The following is a 24,438-nucleotide window of genomic DNA, read 5'->3' on the forward strand; positions in this document are numbered from 1 at the left end:
AATGTAAATGAGCCCCAGAGCAGTCAGTAAGATCTACTTGGTCACGAAAACACATTGATACTTACATGTAACCATAGGGATCATTGGGCCTGATTCAGACCCACTCGCGAGCGGCTGTCCGCTCGCAAGTGGGTCGATGGTGTGCACTGAGCATGCACACGACGGAGGGAGCTCCGTCGTTCGCATGCGCGAGACGCGACGAGCGAAGGACTTTCCTTCGCTCGTTGTGTCTGATCAAAGGGGGCGTGCTGTCGATGTTGATTGACAGCACGCCCCCTTTGGCGGGCGTGCCGGGGGCGTGCCTCCCAGACGGGGGCGTTCCCAAGGGAACGCCTACCGTCAGAAGCCGGCCCACTGACATCACTAGTGATGTCAGTGGGAGTGATTTTGGCTCTGATAGAGCCAAAATCACTCCGGGCCTTGCGGTTGAGAAACTCAACCGCAGGCTCCGGCTCACAGTGGCGATGGTCAAGACCATCGCGACCATCAACCTGCTCGCTCGTATAGGCTGTGGGTGGTGACCCACAGCTATACGAGCGTCCAGGAGGACGCTCCATAATTATGGAGGTGGGCCCTGATTCAGAGCAAGCGCTCTGGTCAGAGCGTCCGGCTCTGAATCAGGGCCATTGTGCCTTATAACCAATGCAGGGAAATTATACTAATGATCCCATTTGAATGTATATATCTCTTTATTTTTTCATACGTAACAGCTTAATAATGGAGATTTCTACTATTTCAGGGAGTCTCCCTGACAATCAGGGAGAGTTGGCAAGTATGGAACAAAATAATGAATTAACATTGTTGGCCTGATCATCCTATTGCAAATGTTCTAGTCCTGTGCAGGGTAATTAAACGTTCTGTGTATATCCACTCCTAGACCATGATGGGTACAGGGCAGCAAGGAGATCAGTGAAAGCTGGGTGTGAAATTCACCTTGTGTTTAGTAAATATATAGAGAATGTGACATCCGGTTTAACAGAAGCTGTGGTCTGCTCAGTCGGGGGCTCAGTGTTATTCGTACACTACCTTGCTGCCTGATCAACTAAGATAGATTGGGGCTTCGAGTGCCGGCAGCTTTTACCGCTACCAGTTGCCAAAGAAAAGTTGGACCCCCCCACACACACACACAGACTTATTAAATACTGGGGGTGAGGGCTGCTCTGAGAGCTTCTTATGACAATTCATGACCCAGTCCTGTTGTGATGGTTGATCGGCACGCTCAGAACAGCTGGATTATCCAGCCACAATGTCTGTAAACATAGGCTGATTCTTGGCATCAATACTTTGTACTTATCATCATGTACACAATTACAAGATATTGGCAAAGCTTAATGCAAGTTCTACCAAGCAAGCTCATGGATTGTCTTACAAGAAACATATTTGTTGCTTTGGCGACACGCTGTCTCTAAAACACTGACATCTTCTGACAGGCGATAGAAGTACATCTCCAAGTAAAAACTGCGGGATTGCGACCACGATCCGTCCGTCGAAGAAAAGGTAAAAGTCAACTTTGCCCACGCTGCACTAATAAATAAATTATAGCAGCCAAAACTGCAAACTTACTGAGCCATTTGCCATTCAAGAAAATTAAGCTAAATGAAAATATATTTCGATACGTCGTATAGAAGGATATATCGTATTGACTTGCTTTTGCTGAACAGCTCTGATTAATTTGAAAATTAACCTCAAGTTGCTCTCTACATGCTGTTGAGTGCTGGGTTACAATACATCGCGCACGCTGTACACACTGCACGATCCGGTGTACGACGGCGCGATGTATCGTTACATGCTGCATGTAACAGCACCACGTCGTTCATTGAATCGTCCCATCTGATGTGCAGAACCCTCGTACACACTATACGATGTGTGTGATATATATCAATTCGAGCTACATAGGAGCAATATATACATCGTATGGTGGACCTCATTCAGACCCGCTCGCAGGCGGATCGATGGTGAGGGCCTGCGCACGCGCAGTGCTCGCACTGCGCGTGCGCAAGCTCCGGAGCGAGTGACAAATGCACTCGCTCCGGGGCTTGCTACAAAATGGGCGGCTGTCGATGTTGATCGACAGCTCGCCCCGTTTTGTAGGCGGGGTGTGGGGGCTGGCCGGACAAATGGAGGCGTTCCTGAAGGAACGCCTGCAGTTTGTAGGCGGCCATACTGACATCACCAGTGATGGGGTTTGCGGTAGACGAGACCCTACCGCAAGGGTCTCATTGCAAGCCCCAATGGTCGCAATGGTCTCGACCATCACCTAGTCACTTGCTAAAGCCACAGCTTAGCGAGCGACCAGGAGGCCGCCTTTCAAAAGAAAAGTGTCCGCCCTCATTCAGAGCGAGCGCTCTTTTTTTTGCGAACGGCTCTGAATGAGGTTCTGTGTGTACACATTTTAGGGGCTAGAACTTCAGTTGTCTGAAATGATACCTTACCAGTAATGAATACAGCTGCTGCATTACCTCATCTAGCCAGTAGGTGGCTTTGCAGACACGTTTTTGGCTCCCATTAGGGCACTGTACTTTGCTATTTCTTTAAACATGTTAACAGGTACTGTAGCAATGTTCAGTCATTGCTTGGAAGTGGGACAAGCATTACATAATACCTGGTTTGAATTTCTTATCGAGTCATGCGAAGAGAGTTCAAATATAAAGCAATAATTTACTTTTTACTGGGGGAGGTTTCAGTAACCGTGAATTCAAAGAATTTGTCAAGTTTATTCACTTTACAGAATAATGTTTAACTTGTAAGAATGCCAAGATGTGAGATTTAAAAAAAAATAATAATAATAATAAAAAATCCTATTTTTCTATGGCTTTCCTATATGTCATTGCATGTCTTGAGTATGATCTAATTGAGACTTAGCTTGTCCATGTACATTATCTAGACATACTACTGTTACCCATAGTTTTGATTATTCCATTGCGCCGAGTCAGATTCCCACTTAGGGCGGTATCCAAATAGCCCCGATCATAATTCGGACACTAATGGATCACCCAGGACTATCCAATTAGTCCCAAAGTGCCGTCCGACACCAGCAATTATCGTGGGTTTTTATTCAGGACCAGAAAAAAAAAATTGCCACCGCAAAGACAAAAACACATAGATCCGTGTACTTATCATGGATCCTATGTGTTTTCATCCAAAATATCCTATTATTTTGGATGAAATAATAGGATAGGGAGAAAGGAAAAAACAAAACTGGTGAAAAACTGGGCTAATCTGCTTCCGCCGCTAATTGGATACCCCCCTAAGTGTGCCTCCTAAATTGTTCTAAGCCAGTAAATGTCTTTGCAACACCCTATGATTGTGTTTTGGTGTAATAGATGGCTGTGAAAGATTTAATTCCATGCTTTGTAGGTGTGCTGGCTTCCATTATTGACTGTGTGGTTTAGATTGGAGATGTCAGTGCCGAGGTTCATTTACTGTGATGTGAAATATATGTAATATAATGTAAGTTACGTTATCGGATTTACCACTGATTTGGCTTATGTCTCTTAGCAAAGCTATTATAATAGATTACTGGTATGTAGACACTTGGTACAGAGAATATTTTCCAACACTACTTAGCTTTTTTTCATTTCAGTTTGTCATTGACATTGCTTTTAAGCCTGGTACACATGAGACGACGTGTGTTCCCGGCTGACAGCAGATGCGACAAACAACATATCATGCCGTCCGTACACACCACACGATCTGGTGAGCGACTGCACGATATGTCGTACCCCCGTCGCATCCAAATACATGGGGCATACTTGCCTACCCTCCCAATTTGGCCGGGAGCCTCCAGAAAATCAGGTGCCGCTCCCGGCCCCCCGGAAAGGCAGGCAAGCCTCCCGGCAGCCGCCGACCCCTCCAGTCCCCCCCCCCCCCCCCCGCGATTGTATGAAAAAAATCCCCCACAGCGGGGGGCCAGTGACGCAATTCACGCTGAATCGCATCATTTTAGCCCCGCCCCCTGCTGTATAATGCTGGAAATCTCACCATTGTAGTGGGGGCAGGGCCAAAATGACGTGATCGCATGGCCACGCCCCTGCTCCACCCACAAACACCGGCCACGCCAGGTATGGACAATTGCAAGGTGCAGCTATTCTTTTGTATGTTCTCCGTATAAGGGGAGATGTACAAAGCCTTGGCAAGAGATAAGTTGCCTAAAGCAACCAGTCAGCTTCTAAGTGTAATTTCTAAAACTGTACCAGATAAATAATAATTAGAAGCTGATTGCTTGCTTTGGGTAAATTCTCCACTTTATCTCTCTCCGAGGCTTGGTACATCTCCCCCTATGTCCTTATTATGTGTCTGTGGACTAACCTACAGTGCAGCCTTCTCTTACTCTGTCTTTAATTCTCCAATATATGTTTGTATTTCATATGTTCAGCTTGGACCATTGCATAGGGGAGAAATGACATGTCAGCCTATAAGGTTTTTATCAGACATGCCGACATTCTGGCTGCCCCTTTCAGGAGGGGGCAGCCAGATCAGCAAAACTGGGGGGCGTGGCCGGCGCTTGTGGGCAGAACTGGGGGCGTGACCACACAATCACGTAATTTTGGCCCCGCCCCCGCTACACAATGGCGATAATCCCGGAATTGTGAAGCAGGGGGCGGGGCCAAAATGACGCGATTCGCCGTGAATCATGTCACAGGCCCCCCGCTGCCGGGGATTTTCTTGTAATTCCGGGGCTAGACTTGCCTGCCTTCCCAGGAGATCGGGAGCGGCACCCGATTTTCGGGAGGCTCCCGACCAAATCGGGAGGGTAGGCAAGTATGGTTTCTATACTCTAGGCTGGTGTCATAAAAGCCTATTTACTTAGCAGGTAACAGCTCTCAGATATTTTTGGGGATTTTTTATGGTGGAAAGAATAGTGATGCTCAGATCGATGCTGCAATTCTAGCCACAGTATAATTGCTTGTATGACAGGTGCAGTATAAAAAACATAACATATATGGCCTGACTCAGACTTTTACGCTATGCCGATGTTTTCGCAATTGAGCAATTGTGCTCCGGTGCATGCGTCTGATTCGCACTGTGCATGCGTCAAGGTACGTTACCGTAGTTGCATTGTGTCAGTGGTCAATTCAAATAAAGCTTGCGGCAGCCTAGCAAAATACACCCTGTTCTGTGGGCACATTAAAATAAAATGTGGGGATGGCTAATCGGAGGCCCTGTGTCCATCTTTTGGACCCACACAGGCATTATTGTATTTAGCACACCTAAAAGTAATGGAAATAATATCGGTCTTTTCTAGGATCAATATTATGTCCGCAAATGTGTTTTGGTATTGGGGTGAAAGGATGCCCATCTGCATTAGAGCAAGTCTCGCTGGTCAGGAAGCTAAGAACATCACTGCCACCATTGGATCAATTTCTGGAACGATCCTATCGATACGCAAGGTCTCTGGGATTGATCAAAAATAATAATAATTAAAAAAAAAGAAATTGTGATGTATTGGACACGAAGCCCGATTTTTCCGAAAAGAACAATCTTCGATGTCCATCCCAAGTCCAGTGTACTAAAAGGAGGAGCACATAATACTTCAATTTATATAAAGTGGGAACATCCTAAAAGAGTCTGTACGTTCCATGTTCCAGTGTCCCCCATGGGATGATAGAGTAATGTTACCTGCTTTGTTAAAGAGGCTTTTAATTAACCCAGTGCATTCATTCATTATCAAAACAGATGTTAACAACCTTTTCTTGTGCTTATAACGTGGTTGGTGCATCTTGTGATTGTTCTTCTGGCTGTTTCCAAATAAATGATGTCAGGCAGCCCTAGGCCCCTAATGTGTGCTGTACAGAGAGATAGGGGCCTGATTCTGAGACGGAGGCGGGTCCACATTGCAGACGGATCCGGCGGATATCTCCAAACTGCACCTGCACCATAGAAAGCAATCGCTGACTACAATATGCCGCACCATGCATGCTCATTGCTACTATGGGGTCAATCCAATTAGGTGCTAATTGCAAGGTGAGAGTCTCTATTTTCTCTTCGAATTCGCATAGCGAATTTATTTTGCAATCCAATTAGCAACTCGCACTGAATCAGACTGAATTAGCATCTTTCCATTCACACTTCCCTGAGGGTGTGAGATGGAAAGGAAAATCTTTATTTTAAGGTTAAAATGTTGGGACATTGTGCTGAACCCCTTGGACACCCTGCCTAATGATTAATTAGGCATTTGGAAGTTTCCAATCAGCTTGATTAGTCCAATAATTACATGTCATTTTTTTGGGTAAAAAAAAATTGTCCTCAAATTACAACAAAATCAACTCGCTTTCGTTAGTTTAGGCACCGCAAATGTAATTTCAATCATTTTTTTTATTCAAATATATATATATATATATATATATATATATATATATATTTTTATATATATATAATTTTTTTTTTTTTCAAGATGCCCTCAAAATCACCCTTTTTATGAATTTTTTTTTTTTTGCATATGTCGTTAATTCGTTTGAAATAAAACGAAAAAAGTTTGCTTTTTATCATTTTCTTGCATTTAAAAACAAAACAAAAAACACAAATCATCCATTTGACACCATTTCAAAACCTACAGTACCTTCCTAATGCCCACAAACAGTCTTCTATACGGTCCTGCTAACAAAATGATCCATTTTGGGGGTTCCAGGATGGCCTCCCCACTTTTTCATACACTTCTCTCAAATCTCATTTGGCAGTCAATTCGCAGCCCTCTGTTGCGAGTAGTGCGAATAGGAATTTTTAATTGGATTGGAGAATTCTCGGGAGCGCGCTTCGATGCGAAGTGTGCGAGTTTCAGGAAACCAAACTCGCTACTCGCAATTCGCACCTAATTGGATAAAGGGCTGGTGCAAGTTCCTATGGAGTGATGATTGTTGCGTCTAAAGACGCACCAAGTGGTATTACTGTGACTGAGGACACTAAAAATGGGCCTCTCAGTCCTTGCACGGTCAGGAGCACGGCTGTACACTGGGGAAGGGCTATTATTAGTATAAAGTCATAAACGCGACTACGGAAAAAGGCAAAGCACAGTCGCCGCAGCAGGCAAATCAGAATCAGCCCCTTAGCGAGCTGTAAGCAGCAAAGGACACAGTACAATATAGAAGTACAAATCTTGCAGGAAAATAATCTGCGCAGCAAACCCAATTATCCACCTTATTCTATAGCTCATAGACTCCAGTTTTTGTTGTTCCATTACAAATGACACTTTCTTTAATTTTATGGGGTTTTTTTTGTTTTTTCGGGACAAACCCTTGTTTAAATGTTGTAATAAATAAAACCTGCATTTTGAATAAATAGCATGATATCTGGAATCTAATTAGAATTATATCTATTTTGTTTAACTTGCAATTAAAATAGTTCATACACAATCGCCTAGCTTCATCTTATCGTAAGAATTCTCCCCCCCTGTCATTATTTATTGCGACAACCTGGTATCGCGGCACACAAACACGTCCTTTCACTACGAACGGTAATGATCCCGATGCGCGGTCCCGCGGGTCATTTGTCGTTTCCTCAGATCTTACCTACCTGCAGTAAGATCTGGTGATCTCGTTACCGATGCACAGGAAATCGTTGAGGACGCATGATAGGTCGTTGGTCAGATTGCCCAGTTTAAAGCACAATATCATATGTCCGGGAGTTGCCCGGGATTTCAAGGGAAATCGTTGACGACATCGCGATTCATCTAGTGTTTAGGCACCTGAACAATAAAATGGACTGCTGACATTCACAATGTCAGCATTATTTCTATATTGACATTGTGAAAGTTGACATTCTGGCGTTGACCTGACTGAATGGCAACGCCGTGAATGTCTACCTAATGACTGCACACCTTGCAGGGCAACTGCTTCAGAATCTGCTGTGCATTTATTTTATTTGTAGGCTATGTGCGTGCGGGATAGTGACAGAGCCTCATCCAACTGTAGAAAATATATCATCGAGTCACTGCTGTCTATTGGGGATACTTGATATGACTTTGAAGTTGAAAAAGGCAAAAGTGCAAATCCTTTCTAAGGATGCTTGATGTTGTGTTTCCCAATTTGGTCTGCTGCTATGGAAACCATCTAGAGAGTCAGTGAGCCGAGCACATTGCTCGTACTCTGCTGCATAAATGTATATTTTCTGTTTTGAATGGAGGTCCGCAGCATAATGTCGAAGTTTTGCCTGGGGCACAAAGTATCCTTGCAGAACTCTCTGCTTGCTCTAAGAAGCAACAGAAAAATAGATTCTTGCCACAGGGCAGGAATTCAGTCGTGTAAATGCAATTAATTGAGTAGGCGACTGTCAACAGTAAGGTGGGGAGGGTTTGGGGGGCTCCTCTAATCCGCTGAGAAATTATTATGGTTCAGCAAAAAAAAATAAAAAAAAATACCATGCATGTTTCTTCCATCTGTGTAGTATACAGTCATAACTTTTGCAATGCAAAGTTAGAGCCATTTTTGTGGCATGTGCAGTGGGCCAAGTTAGGAATTGGAACCACAACTTCAATAAAAATATTATATAAATAAACGATACATAGCGGGAAGCCAAGTCAGATATGCTGATTTGGAATATGTCGTTTTCTTATGTTGGATTTTTTTTCTACATTTTTCTTTTTGTTATCCCGGTAGAATTTAAGTAGAATGTTTTTTTTTTTCTGTTTGATTTATTATATGACATTAACAGGTAATTACATTTTAGATTTAGTTTCCGTGGGGGGAAAACAAAACCTAGTTTAATTTTTATTTTGTTGTTTGTCTAAGTTATAAGGTTTCTAAGTTTGTTAGGCTGGGTGCACACTAGAAAGGCGGACCGGTCAGTAGACCGATCCGACTGTACTAGTGGCCGATTGGTAAATGTGTATAGCTTACTAATTGGCTGCTTGATGTGTCTGGGCTTACATCACAACTGGGTGGGCATTTAAATTTGCCCATCCAGTTGAGATGTCGGTGTCGGCGGGCCCTGCAGACAGTGTACAGGCGGTCGGCGGGTGATACATTGCAGGCAAATGTACATTGATTAATAATTTAATGGCAATACTTGGACAATTGGAATGAGTGAGCTGTTCCTTGCTCATAACGTGACTTATAAGTCTATACATTGTGTCACCACTGGAAAAGGGCAACAAGGAAACAAACTGTCTGGGGAGGTTTATCATGTTACTGTGTTTTGCTGCCACTGACTATTGTTACATATATTTTATATATGGTATAGACAGTTTTACGGTATTATCTTATACATAACAGGGGGGTGCTTGCCTATGTCCGCTCATGTCTGGCGGTCTACTGGTGCACCGCAAAGAACAATGGAGGAGATATATCAAACCTTCGGCGGGCAGGTGGAGAAGATGCCCAAAGCAACCAATCAACTACTAGCTATCATTTATCTAATACATTCTATAAAATGATAGGTATTAGCTGATGGGTTGCTATGGGCAACTTCTCCACCTGACCTCTTTACAAGGTTTGATACATCCCACCCCATTATCTTTAAGGTGTTAAGCTCTTGCGGTAACCGGGAGTAGTTTATTAATGTGAAAAGCACAGTGTATTACTTACAATCTTTCCTGCCATTATTTCTACAATGCTCCACTAGTTCCGTCACCTGGCACTGGACCTCTCGTGGCATGCCAGGTGATATTGGATTTCCCCACTGTTACTGTAATATAATGGGGACATTGTGTGGGTTGGCAGTGCCAGCAAACTGTAGTTGTATACTTCCTTGGGCTCTTATATTTACCTATTATTGCTTGGCAGAGCAAACACTGTGACACACACACTACACTACACTACACTTTGCACCTGTAGAAGTGTCCTGATGATGGAGTCCAGTCTTCTCAGTTTGGATCGCCCCAGGCTTATCATGTGTATCAGGTTTGGTATCCTTACCTACAGCCAGAAATGTAGAATATGTGCCAGTGCAAGCCTATGTATCCTGGTGCACATAAATCTCTGCTTGGTCTTGTACTGCAGGGATGGCTGCAGAATATATAGGCTGGCTTACTAATGACTGACAGGTTAGTGTTATACAGTCAGGTGCATAAATATTGGGACATTGACAGAATTTTCATATTTTGGCCTCTATTCACCACCACAATGACTTCGAAATGAAACAAACAAGATGTGCTTTAACTGCAGACTTTCAGATTTAATTTGAGGGTAATTACATCCAAATCAGGTGAACGGTGTAGGAATTACAACGGTTTCTATATGTGCCTCCCACTTTTTAAGGTGCCAAAAGTAATGGAACAAACTAAACAATCCTAAATCTAACTGTCACTTTTTAATACTTTGTTGCAAATCCTTTGCAGGCAATTACAGCCTGAAGTCTGGAGCGCATAGACATCACCAGTGGCTGGGTTTCATCCCTGGTGATGCTCTGCCAGGCCTCTACTGCAAATGTCTTCAGTTCCTGCTTGTTCTTGGGGCATTTTCCCTTCAGTTTTGTCTTCATTAAGTGAAATGCATGCTCAATCGGATTCAGGTCAGGGGATTGACTTGGCCATTGCATAATATTCCACTTTTTAGCCTTAAAAAACTCTTTGGTTGCTTTTGCAGTATGCTTCGGGTCATTGTCCATCTGCACTGTGAAGCGCTGTCCATTGAGTTCTGAAGCATTTGACTGAATATGAGCATATAATATTGCCTGAAACACTTCAAAATTCATTCTGCTGCTTTTGTCTGCAGTCACATCATCAATAAATACAAGGGAACCAGTTCCATTGGCACCAATACATGCCCACGCCATGATACTACCACCACCATGCTTCACTGATGAGGTGGTATTTTGGATCATGAGCAGTTCCTTTCCTTCTCCATACTCTTCTCTTCCCATCACTCTGGTACAAGTTGATCTTTGTCTCATCTGTCCATAGGATGTTGTTCCAGAACTGTAATGGCTTTTTTAGATGTTGTTTGGCAAACTGTAATCTGGTCTTCCTCTTTTTGTGGCTCACCAATGGTTTACATCTTGTGGTGAACCCTCTATATTCACTCTTGTGAAGTCTTCTCTTGATTGTTGACTTTGACACATATACACCTACCTCCTGGAGAGTGTTCTTGATTTGGCCAACTGTTGTGAAGTGGTTTTTCTTCACCAGGGAAATAATTCTTCTGTCATCCACCACAGTTGTTTTCCGTGGTCTTCCGGGTCTTTTGGTGTTGCTGAGCTCTCTGGTGCGTTCTTTCTTTTTAAGAATGTTCCAAACAGTTGATTTGGCCACACCTAATGTGTTTGCTATCTCTCTGATGGGTTTGTTTTGATTTTTCAGCCTAATGATGGCTTGCTTCACTGATAGTGACAGCACTTTGGATCTCATATTGAGAGTTGACAGCAACTGATTCCAAATGCAAATGTCACACCTAGAATCAACTCCAGACCTTTTACCTGCTTAATTGATAATGGAATAACGAGGGAATAGCCCACACCTGTCCATGAAATGGCTTTTGAGTTGATAGTCCCATTACTTTTGGCCCCTTAAAAAGTGGGAGTCACATATAGAAACTGTTGTAATTCCTACACCGTTCACCTGATTTGGATGTAACTACCCTGAAATTAAATCTGAAAGTCTGCAGTTAAATCACATCTTGTTTGTTTCATTTCAAAGCCATTGTGGTGGTGAATAGAGGCCAAAATATGAAAATTCTGTCAATGTCCCAATATTTATGCACCTGACTGTACATACATTACTACCTGTGCTGCAGAATATAGGCTGGCTTACTAATGACTGAGTGGCATAGACATCATAGACCTACCCCTCCCTTCCTGGGTGCATAGCACAGAAGGCAACACCTGGCCTCCCTAACCATGCCTGAAGGGGATACCCATCCAGCTAGATGGAGTCACTGGCCTCCAAAGTAGAGGCCATCAGCCAACACGCCACTTTCTAGGACAGTATACCTGCTATGCCAACATTATTTCTGATCTGCCAGACCCACTCTGGCACCACTCTGGCATCTCACTCATACCCCTTTTACACCAACCGAATAACCCGGGTTATTGCCGGGTCGATCTGGGTCGAGGCTCTGTGTGAACGGCTCCCAGAAAAATAACCCGGGACGATTTACCCGGCAATCTTACTCGGGTTGAGAGCAGGATTGAAAACAGGTTGTTCCCGGGTCATGCGGCAGTGTGAACGGGTGCTACCCAGATTATTTGACCCGGCTACATTCCGCTATTTGTTGGTTGGAGCTTCTGGGGCGCAGGCAGATGATGTCATTTGTCAGTGCCCTGCAGAGAGACGCACACGCAGCCATCACTTGCCTGCCTAACCTCCTGCACACAGCCTGACCAACTCCCACAAAACGCAGGCTGATACACAGCCTGCCACAGTCAGAACAGCAGCCTGCACCACAGCCACACATGTGCTCCGTCTGCCATCATTGCTGCAATGCTGTAAGCAGTCCCCACCCCTCTCTTTTGTTGCCTTTTGTGACCTCATCATTGTCAGTCCTTAAAAAAGACCATTTTTAATGACATCTATAGGGAAAAGCAGGGATTACCCAGGTTCAGTGTAAACGGTGCAAATCCGGGAATAACCCTGGTCGAGTTGCAGTGTAAACGGGGTCTGAAGCCGAGTTCGACCCGCGATTGACCAGTGTTCAAATTCCAGGGTCAGACCTGGGATTTTGGTGTAAAAGGGGGATAATACCACTTTCAGACAGAAATATCCATAAAACCCATATCTTTGCTCCTAACCCCCTTTCACATCACATTAGACCCGGGAAATTCCCGGGTTGACCCCTTTCACACAGAACCCAAGTCAGCCCTGCAATATACTGTGAGTCATAATAAAATGGACTGCTTTTATGACACACAGAGATGAGGTCATGAAAAGTGGGTGGTGACTGCTCTGCAAAAGTGTGAGGATCTTAGCAATGTTTGTGTAGACTATAGCGTCCTTCGCTGTGCCACTGATCTGTTTGCTGATCTCCTCCTTTCTGACTGCCAGCAACTCGCGTATCTCCTCCTCTTTCCAGTGCGCCATGCCTCTCTCTGTTTTTCAGCAGCACAATTACGACATCAGACGCCACTGCCCCGCCCGCTCAGCCGCTCCAATCAGCCAGTGCCGCGCCATCTCAGCCAATTAGCACTGCCCGGAGTTTAAAAACCTGGGTCGGAGCCTTTCAGGCAGCCGCCAACCCGTGTAGGACTCAGGTAAATACCTGGGTCGAAGTCCCGGGAATTAGGTCCCGTGTTAACCATTTCAGACAGAAAAAAAACCCGGGTCGACTAGGCTAGAGCCGGGAAACTACCGGTTTGTTTTCTCTATCTTAAAAGGGTATAAAAGTAACCACTTTTGTGCTGCAATTGATCATACAGTATATTTTAATATAATATTGGTCCCAGAGTACTACCTATAGTAAAACTGTTGTGTCCAAAAGATATGTACAGTCTATCTCTTCCCGCAGTGTGTCCTGCTAGCTCCAGCAAGAATGTTCTTGTAGTGCCACGTTAACCCTTCCACAGCACAACCACTCTAAGGACCTCATTCAGAGTCGGTCGTGGCGGCCGCACGGTCGTACGCCACCGATGTTTGCTAAACTGCGCATGCGTAAAGTTTGCAATGCGCGTGCGCAAACTAGCTGCTACGATCAGAAATTTCTCTCTCCTTGAACACAGCCAGGTCGGTAGTTTGAGTGACAGAATGAGGCGTTTGTGGGTGGTAACAGGGGAAGGTGCTTGAAAATGGGGGAGTGGAGATCCGAACGCAGGCGTGCCTAATTATGCGAACGGCGTTTTATGGGAGTGCATAATTAACAAAGTAGTGTCTTGGCACACGTGACATGGGTGGTTTGTACACTGACCTGATCGTAGTGCTTAAGAGAGGATATGGTCAACCTTAAGCTCTACGACCAGTTCCGATGGTTACCGATGGTCTCGATTAATCCTTATATGGCCGGAGATGATGTGTAATGCGTACGGGAAGGGGGCGTATTTTTTGTATTTTTTGTCTTACGGCCGCATCCTCCCCTTGGTCGGCCAGCTAATGATCCGATCTTAAGGACGCAACTTGCGAGTGCATCATTTGCATATCCGGACCCTTTTCCCTTACGACCCTGCGGCCGCAACGACCGACTCTGAATGAGGTCCTAAATTCTCTGAAGGTTGTAGCTATCAATATACACAGTCAATACTTTATGGTTTTAGCTATGAATAGGCGCAACAATGATGGTTGTCTGGTCTCAGCCAAGCTAGCAGCTGTTATTAGTTGTCACCCCTCGGTCTGTTAGAGATTGACTGGTCGGGTATGGCAAGCAGACGGCTCACCTGTTGGCGGGTGCAGTGGTGCCGGCTGGTTTGTCACGCTGTATTAGACCACAAACGGATGCTATCTCTTCAGCAGGAATCGGTACGATTTACCTGACAGCGGCTACCTGACATGGGTGAAAATCCTGATAGTCCCTAAGGTAAGTATTCACTAACCTAATTCCCTCCCCTAAGGCTCCTTAGGGGTGCCTAACCCTAACCTTCCCCCCAGTGCCTAACCCTAATCCCCCCTCTAAGTGCCTAAACCTAACCCCCCCTTCCCTGCTGCCTAAACCCGGGGGGGTGCCTAACCCTAAGTCCCCCCCGGGGTGCCTAACCCTCCCTCCCCATAGCCTAATCCTAACTTCCCGGGGGGGTGCCTAACCCTAAGTCCCCCCTGGGATCCCTAAACCTAACCCGTCCCCTCCCCCTGCGTGGCTGTACCCGCTCGGCGCCCAACATCCCTTCGATTGGGATGCCAGGCGCCGGTCTCCCGGCGTCGGTAAAATGACAGGCGTCTAGATTTAGACGCCTGTCATTTATCCCTCGCCGGGATAAAACAGTTGGGAAGCCGGCTGTCGGGATTAGGTCCACCGGCTTCCCGACTGCATACCCTTCAGCATGTATGAATCCTGGCTTCTATTAGCCCGTTGCTGCCGCCTCCAACACCTCCTTATGCTGCGTGTGTATATGCGGCTAGCGGTCTCACACTACTGTCGGGAGGAACACCAAGAGCAGTTCGTAGTGGTGGATGATGTTTAAGAATATAGAGGTCACAGAAGCAATTGTAGTATCCCAATCGACGCGTTTCGCTCCCTAGCCTACAAGGAACTTTTTCAATATTTGGATCATTCAAGTATATTGTAGCAATAGCACGGCTTATTCATGCAAGTGTTGTTTTCTCTATATATGTGTCTGATATGCAACTGACATTTGGTCCAGCTGCATTGCTCTAAATTAGCTACACAGAAATGCCCAAATTACAACCAAAGTGGGTTTATTTAAACATTTTTTATTCAGTATATGTGCAGCTCTAAATTTCTAAATATATATATATTTACATATCTCCCAAGTGCCAGGAATACTGAAACAGTCAGGTCACACTGACTTGTTTCAATATTAAATAGTTCCTAAGGACCAAACTCCACTCCCAACAGCTAGTTTATTGGTCGGAATCACAGTCAAGAGAGAAACATAACAGGGGTTTTTAACACAGTACATAAGCTTGGCTCTGCTTCAGTGTTTAATGTGAATGGACTTCGTCAGCCTGCTCAGCTTTTCACCTATGTGCGTAACAAAATAAAATACTTCACTTAATGTGTCTTTTAGATGCAAACAAGCAGCTATGTACGTATATGTATTACATTTTCCAGGATCCTGGGATATTTTTCCTGCTGTATACTCGCTGTGTCTAATCTCTAGCAGGACGTGTTTCCCAGCACAGGACTTTGCTGTTATCAGTTTCAGTTATTAGTTTATTACAACAGGCTGGCATCACGTTGCACTTAAACCAAACTACTCAGATAACATTTCATTACGAAGACAGTGTTGTTTATTTTCATGCAAAAATTGATTTTCTTGGCCCCAAGTGCACAGATTTCCCAGACGCTTAACACATGTCCAAATTTGGCGTTTACTTAATTTGTTTATTTGTGCATCCAGTTAAAAAGTAAGTAATCAGGGACCATGATTAAATCCAGGGCTGACTTTAATAGGTGGAACTGTCTGTGTGGATTAAATGTAGGGATAGGACAGATATTGGTCACTAATGTAATTACACACATGCGGGAAGAGACATAATCAGCTGGAGCAGTTATTCTATATACAAGAGGAACAGCACAAATTTGCAAGGTCAAATGAATAGGTGAAAGAAATAGAGTAAAAATATTAAAATGTATTTTAATTTGGTCACATTGTATTAAATATTCCTCACCGTCTTCGGGGGATGCATGTTTAAGAGACCACACATAGCGAAGGGCTACAGTAGTCTGCCAGCGACACTTCTGGGAATGCTACAAAAATTATCCAATTGAGTTTGATATCTTTTTTTCAACCGTGCTGATTGGTCTTGGCTGAAACATGATTTTATGAGGCCAGTTAATTGATATCTCCACCTATGTACAGGAAATGTTTATGTGGCAAGTACACCTAATGCTGGGTACACATTGGAGCGTTGTCGTTCCGATTTGACCAAATGGGAACCACAAATCGGACATATTGCTCGGTGTGTATGATTGATTTGCGAGCTCCCGCAGTCGCATGTGATATCGTCCATCGGTCAGACGATATCGAATGAGGCGCCGTGCATATTAATGCACGAGTGATCGTTCTGGGCCTTCATTACATCGCTGTAATGTGTACCGGCAATCATGCGATGTCCAGGGTGTCACTGGATATCGGCACGATTGCCGGTCGCTCAAGTCTGTACCCGGCATTAGAGTCAAATGATTTGTATTACTCAAAATGAACAAACAACTCTGTTTTCATTCAAGGCTGATACTTTCATACAGTTCTGTGTGTGTGTATATATATATATATATATATATATATATATATATATATATATATACAGTATTTATGTGTGTAGGTATATGTTTATAGACAGGTGGGTGCTCATGTTGCACCATATCATTAAGGTAGTAGTCCAGTTGTCCAGGTCGACGGTGGGAACCACTGCTGGATATAACACCTCTAGGGTAACTAAGAAATAAAACTTTTGCTGGTGCAATAAATACTTTAAAAAACATTTTGCTTTATTAAAACAAATGTATTCTGCTCACATTATGAAGCTGACCTCATGCTTATAACCAATACTGAGCAAAGATCCCCAAGGTAAAGTAACCAACGAACAGCAGACGGAGCAAGGGAGGCTACCCAACGCGTTTCGTCACACCCCTGAGTAAATATTACATCAATCTTTCTTTGCTGACCTTTTATTCTATTGGCATAAAATAAAACATTTTTAAATACTGTATCGTGCTTAGAACAACGCTAGTTTAATTTTAAGCTAAACTTAATATGCTTAACACCATGGAAGGAGATGTGAAATCATTCTGCATGTGGTACTCTGGGTCACAGGTATGTAATTGGGGCAGAACCATGTAAATAAATGAATACATAATTAAGGATGACTTTAAAAGAGAAACAGGGCCTTCCATATGTGATCTTAAAACAGCGCACACCACTCAGGTCCCCGGAGAATATCCATCCTAAGAAATTGTATAAGATCAACATCTCATACAAGGCTATTGAGCGAGCGAGGGCCAGTCTGTAAATCCATCTGGACTCTAGATGGAAACATTCCTGCCCACAATTTTCACCTCTGCAGAGTAGTGGGACATGTTTCCACTTAACCCTGTCTTATAGATGTATAGTATAATGATAGATGTACAGTATAATGATTTGCAAGTATTTACGTAAAGTGAAATATTGTTTTCCGCTCAAATTATAATCCACAAAAGCAAATCAGTATGTGACATTATAGTGCCTGTGGTGAGCCCAGTGGCATCTCCTTCCATCTGGTGACACCCGGTGCAGGTAGTATTGTAATGCCGCGCGCCGGCAAAAGGGCTTGTGGCCTCGCAGCCCAAACCCTCGTTTTAGTCCCGGAGATGCGGACTGTACCCAGGGACTAGTCAGTTTGCATTGCCGGCTCCCTCACTGTGTCAGGAGCCAAGTGCTGCACGTAATGCACGCAATGCTACAGTACAGCACCCGGCTCCTGTCACTGAGGAGTTGGCACTTTGGTGTCACACCCTTGGCAGGTGACACCCGAGTGCGGCCCGCACCCCCCTTGTGACGCTACTAAGTGAGCCTGGAACCCCTGGAGCTTCCCCGATACACAGTTTGCCCTGGAATAAATTAACTTGCACAACACACACACACACTGGGGGGTATATTTACTAAAGTGCGGGTTTATAGAAGTGGAGATGTTGCCCATAGCAACCATTCAGATTGTACTTATCTTTTATCCGGCACCTCTAAATGATAATAGCTAGAATCTCATTGGTTGCTATGGGCAACAACTCCACTTCTATAATCCCACATTTTAGTAAATATACCCCTAAGTCTGACTATGTACAGTGTCATTTGGCATAATCAAGTGGACCAACTGGTGTCCTCCACCAAGATCATTGTACTTAATCATAATTTAATTTATTGGGTGTATGTGAGAACTGGACTGGATAGAAACTCACTATGACATTTGGAAGGGGATTATAATCCTAGTTAAAAGTGAATATGCAATGCAAAGCATGGTTAGATGTCAGGCATCTGCATATCCAATCCAGATGAGTGCACTTTGGGCAAGGCGTGGTGCTAACTTGCTCGTTGATCTGGCCTATTAACATTTTTGTGGTAGCTATTATTCTTTCATAGGCCAGGAAATGCAACATTATTAAGAGATAAAATCGCATCAGCTGCGCTACCACCACCTGTCCAGTAGGCGGTGCTACAGAGTCTTTCCAGTACATTGGCTATTACAGGACACTTATGTGGGATAAAGGCATTACGGTGAGCGTTCATCATCTTGTCTGCTAAGTGCTGTAGAAGGATTGAATGGCTAACTAGAATTAATCTTTAATTTGAATCGCACCTTCGTGGACAGTCAAGGAATGTGTCTAGTAAGTGCAAGGCAGCCATGTATCTCCTGACCCAGAGCTGCAGCGAATGTTACTTACAGTGAGGCAGCATACTTCTGCTAATGGACTGCGCTCAACATTAGCAGAGCGAATATAGATGTTGGCTTTTATTACAGAGGTTTCAACATAGCTCTGTAGTTATACCCTGTTATAGGCCAGCTGTCGGCTCATAATGTTGTTATGATAAAACACTCTTGTGAAAGAGACTCGTATAAACGTGAATAATTCATTATAAATGTGCAAGTGAAAGAATATTAAATAAAGTCCGTAAATTGTGAACTTTGTGACGTATAGAACTGTCCAACAATACCTTCTGTAGGAAAACATGGTTGCTGAGCTGCCCGGGTTTTTCAGGGGAAGTCCACCTTGAAGTAATGTTATTACCCAGGCAGATTTGTCTGTATTAATGTTCTTGAATATGACCTATAACAGATGTACGCAGTTCTATGCATTGGTTACAAATCTACCTACTCAGATCTATTGTTACATCTAGGGTAACAAAGATAAGGGATGCTGACGGTCTAAATGCCGATCGTCGGCATCCCAGCAAGTGTCTAATGACTGGCGTCGAAATCCTGACGCCTGTCATTAGACCTGCGCCAGGAACCCGAGACACGGCTTACTGATCAAAGGTAAGCCAAGCGCCGGCCGCGGACAGCCGCGTGGGGAGGGGTTTAGGTTAGGGGCTCCCGGGGGGATTAGGGTTAGGCACCCCCCTGGGAGGTTAGTGTTAGGCTAGGGGAAGGGGGGTTAGGGTTAGGCACCCCCTGGGAGACTAAGGGTTAGGCTGCGGGGAAGGGAGGGTTAGGTTTAGGCACTTAGAGGGGGGTTAGGGTTAGGCACCCCTGAGGGAGGGTTAGGGGGGGAGGTTAGGTTAGTAAATAGAAAAAGCACGTACCTGTCGGCATCTCCACTGCCGGGCTTCCGCTGTTGGGATTTGTTGGGCCGGCGGCAAATCATACTGATTCAAGGACGTAGCTATAGTGGGTGCAGGGGTTGCAGTTGTTATGGGGGCCCCAGACCCAGGTCATGTAGTTGTCTGCCAAGTTCCCAGAATTGCCCACTAAGCAACTGTATCTGACCTTTTGTCCGGCCTGAAAAGGGGAACGCTTCAGTGCTCATAGAGTATGAATTTGGATCACTGTGGGTGTCTTTTGAAATAGGGCACTACTATGGGGGATTCATTTAACCTGGGGGACTATTATGGGGCATTACATTAACCAGGGCAATGCTATGAACTAGGCGCAACTTGTCTAGGTCATTAGTAAGGGACATAAAATGTACATATGATGTGGACGTTTTAGTCAGCAGCCAATTTACCTTAAATGTATTTGGAAAGTGGGGAGAAATTGAAGTACTCGGTGGAAACTCACGCACATATAGGGAGAACATACAAACTCCACACACCAGGCCCAGATGGGAAGTAGAACTCGTGATTTCAGTGTTTTGAGATATATTAACCACTGTGCCACAGAGTTCGCTGAATTTATGGTCTGTAATAAAAGATGGGAAGTGACGGTCCATTAACCCCTGTAACCATGGCTTTCTACAATAACATACAGAATAAGGTCTCAGATACTGAGAATTGCAGCCTGCATACAGAAGTGATACTGTGCTCTTGTCTAGAGAAGTTTTCAAAACTGTTCCATGAAATAATCCTCATTGCATGCAATGCTCAGTGTCTGTGAGCTGATGCTGTATTTTGTTTAAGCTAGGTATTTAAAATGGGGCCGGTATAGCTTGTCTACAATCACTATGTCGATAGTGACTTTGTATACACGGGAAAGCCAGCGCCGGGATCCTACAGCATTTTAACCTGTGCATGCATTATATAACATGCTCCAAAAGTGCCATTTTATCCATGTTGGCATCCCGGCACAAGTTTACTCCTCTTTGCAGAGTCACTGTTGACAGAGTGACTTTAGACATCCAGGGGTAAATTTACTAAAGTGAGAGTTTTTAGAAGTGAGTTTTAAAAGTGATGCTTAGTGATTGATCTGGAGCTCATTGAAGATAATGAGTTATGAATTGTTGGATTTGCAATTGTAACAAAGAGGAGTTATGAATTTTGGTCTTGCCATGATGATGATAATAATGAGTTATGGATTTGGGGCCTACTGTTGTGCTCTCTTTGCTGTGGTTTGCTAAGGTTGTCATTTCAACTCTAAATAGTTTTTGGAACAAGAAAATCCATATGAACTAACATGCTTCCAAAAAAAAAAAAGGAACATTTCTGCACATGCTGACTATCTCGCGCTCTTTCCGTAGAACTCATGGAGTCCCGCACAGCTCGTTTCTTCAGCTTCGGCTTTAATACCAGCGATTATCGGATCCTTCTGCTAGATCAGGACCAAGATCGGATGTACGTAGGGACCCGTGACTACCTGCTCTCAATGGACCTCGGCAACATCAACCGCGAGCCCTTAATTGTAAGCCCAGGAATGGAAGGAGAATGAGACAGACAAGTGAAAAAACCAGCCACAAAATGCTCACACTTGTAAACAAAAAAATCCTTTAATCGCTATATTCTGCCACTAATCACATTTGTTAAAAAAACAGACTAATTCTAGTAATACGTAATGAGTATTCTAATAAATTCCCAGGCATATGGGCTCACTGGGCTGAATATCCCGCAGCCTTTAGGTGGACTTATGTCAGCGAACACTCCACATTTGAGACTCCGACAAATTCATTTAGTAATCTCCCCTCTTCCCCCTCATATACCCTTATTAACTGACCCCCCCACCTCCCTACCCTTATACAGTAATGACTACACCACACGTGTGACTTATTACGATTTAATTTATTAATTATTAATTTTCTGCCTGTACTTTAAGCCCTTGTTGACTGTACCTAACTTGTTTGTCCTTGCGTAAATTTAGGGATATTACTCTTAAATTACTTTGGCAGATACCGTATGATCTAAGATTGTGCTATTGTTTGCCATGCTGTGCCCCCTCCCCACACCTTTTTCTCCTCTTTATTCTTTATAAAATAATAATCTAACTAACCTAATCGCATTTGGATAGGTAAAAGTGGCGTATTATTAGGGGCAGAAGTATAAAACCTTCTAAGAAGGACTAGTCCCATAGCAACTAATAAGATTTTGGCTATAATTGTATAGAATGGACTAGATACTTGATAGCTATAAGCTAATTGGTTGCTACGGGAAACTTCCCCTCTTGTCTTCATTAGAAGTTTGCTATACCTCCCCATTAGTGTCCAATGTGTGGATCAAGCCTGATATGTATGTTACAATGTGTGAAATATCCAGAATGTATTTATTCTGGTAACTGATGAAGAGCGTTTTGGATAAAGAACATTCTCATACCCGTTAGGTGCTTGCCTGTGTACTTTGGACACGTAGGCCCTATAGTCTTCATTATGGGGGCACCAATAGTGTATTTAGTCTGTGGTTCTTTCAAGTACGTGTTTCTAGACTCATTAGTGTCTGTTCTCTTTTCTCACTGTCAGATTCATTGGCCAGCTGCCCCAAGCCGGCAAAAGGAATGTCTCATGGCTGGGAGGGGACGTGCAGTGAGTATGCCGGTCTATCCTCTACTGTACTTTACTAATGCAACCTGTATTTATGTTCCCTCTTCCAAGTCTCTGCCACAAACACACACAGTTTGCGAACATTACGTTGTTTGTTGTTTCCATGGACGTCTTACAAAAGTGGAGAAGGGCAGATGTACTCACTATGGGAATAGAGTATACAAATCCAATTGGCCTCTTGGTGTAACTTTAATGCAGTGTAATTATATATACAATATGTCTTCTGTGAGGTATAGTGTAGCAATTATTCTATTTGATTTTTAAGGTCGTCTAGAGTGCTCTGCAGAACTGGGCAGGATATGCTTAAAACAGGTGCATAGAGTATCGACAAAATAAGTGCAGACATGATCGTAAGAGGGCCCTGATCGCAGGAGCTTACTGTCTAGTGGGAAGAGGCTAGAGCTGATGCAAGAGGTGCGATTGTGATTCAGAATGGAGATGTTTGTGCCGGCATGTGTAGCATAATTGGAAGTGGATTGGACTGTATTAAAGAGCTGAGAGGTCTATTTACTAAGCCTTGGCTGGAGATAAAGTACCAACCATCCAGCTCCTAACTGTCATTATTCAAACACAGCCTGTGACATGACAGTTAGAAGCTGATTCACTTTATCTCCATCCAAGAACTTAGTAAATAGACCCCTGAGTCTTCAAAGATTGGGGAAACTCCGTAGGTGGGTAGTGGCACAGGAGAAAACTTATCAGCGGGAGGGAGAGCATGTTATCAGAGAGAGTTGCAGGTCAGAGGCAGATCTGTGAGGCTGTGAGAGCAGGCAGAATATTATGAGATAAGATTTCACATGCATTAGGGGTGGCGTTGGGAGGGGGGGTATTGTAGGTGTGGAGTCAGTGTAGGGATTTGCAGAGTAAATGCTGAGTGGCAAGAGACGATGATCAGACTTCTGGTGACATTTAGGACGGATTGAAGCAGGGACAGATGGGTGAAGGGGATGCCAAATAGGAGGAGGTTGCAGCTGTCTATGGTAGGAGAGTATGGAGGAGAGTTTTGGTTGCCTCTTAGATAAGATAAAGATATATACTAGTAATATGGTGAAGGTAGGAGCAGTAAGGACAGCACAGCAACAAGCTGGGGAGGCCGAGGAAATCGTGGTTGTGTTGATGGGGAGATTTGAGGGGAGGTGTTGGGAAAAATCAGGATGATGAGCTCTGTATTTGGAAATGTTGAGCTTGGAGCATCCTTTAGAAATGGTAGAAAGGCAGATAGTAGAGATACAAGATAGAGGAGGGGAGAGGTATATTTTGGGGGTCGCCAGCATAGCGTTAGATTGGAGGCTACATTCATCAGGAGAAAAGGTGTTCAGTGAGAAAAGTAGAGTGCCAGGCCCAGGAGAGCATTGTGTAACCCCAACAGATGGCGGACGTGCCGGCGTTAGAGACACCGAGGAGTTGGGCAGGTAGGAATTGAACGCTGAGAGACTGTGGGGTCTATTTACTGAGCTTTGTTAGGAGATAAAGTGAACGGTGATAAGGTGCTAGCCAATCGGCTCCTAACTGCCATGTCACAGGCTGTGTTTGAAAAATGGCAGTTAGGAGCTGATTGGCTGGTACCTTATCACTTTTCACTTTATCTCCAAACAAAGCTTAGTAAATAGACTCCTCTGTCACAGAGGCTGACAGAGGAGGGGGCAGGTGATTAAAGCCGTTAAAAGCGTCACAGAAGTCCAGAGGGATGAGTTAGGAGACGTGACCCTTAATCGTTACTTTTACAAGATCACTGATCACCTTTCCTTGGGCAGTCTCCTTGGAATGTAGGCGGCAGAAGCCCGATTTCAAGAAATGAGAGAGAGGCGGTTGGACAGGCGCTGCTCAAGTAGGTTAGAGGCAGAAAAATAGGACAGAATTAGGGCAGAAGCTGGAGAGAGGCTGGAACTTTAGGGGAGAGACTGAGGGGGTGAGGTACAGACAGGAAGGGAGGAGAATGAGAGTGAACAAGATTGAGGTGCGGAAAATTGAAAGCGCTGTAGAACACTGAGTCGGACACAATGGCGAAGTTCACGTAAATTGTTGATTTTTTTTT

At 44.2% G+C, this 24,438-nt stretch overlaps 1 protein-coding gene across 3 annotated transcripts in view; it reads left to right on the plus strand.

The window, feature by feature from the left end:
* Positions 1-24,438, plus strand: part of LOC148481472 (semaphorin-3F-like) — a 71,646-nt gene that overhangs the window by 19,353 nt on the left and 27,855 nt on the right. For all 3 annotated transcript variants that reach the window (XM_088453396.1, XM_088453397.1, XM_088453395.1), the window contains exons 3-4: positions 21,117-21,277; positions 22,323-22,385. In XM_088453396.1, coding sequence (XP_088309522.1) covers positions 21,117-21,277; positions 22,323-22,385 — 224 coding nt within the window. The remainder of the gene's footprint in view (positions 1-21,116; positions 21,278-22,322; positions 22,386-24,438) is intronic.

The sequence above is a fragment of the Taudactylus pleione genome, unplaced genomic scaffold (genome assembly GCF_031769625.1).
Source record: "Taudactylus pleione unplaced genomic scaffold, aTauple2 ptg000579l, whole genome shotgun sequence".
NCBI classification, from domain to species: Eukaryota; Metazoa; Chordata; class Amphibia; order Anura; family Myobatrachidae; genus Taudactylus; species Taudactylus pleione.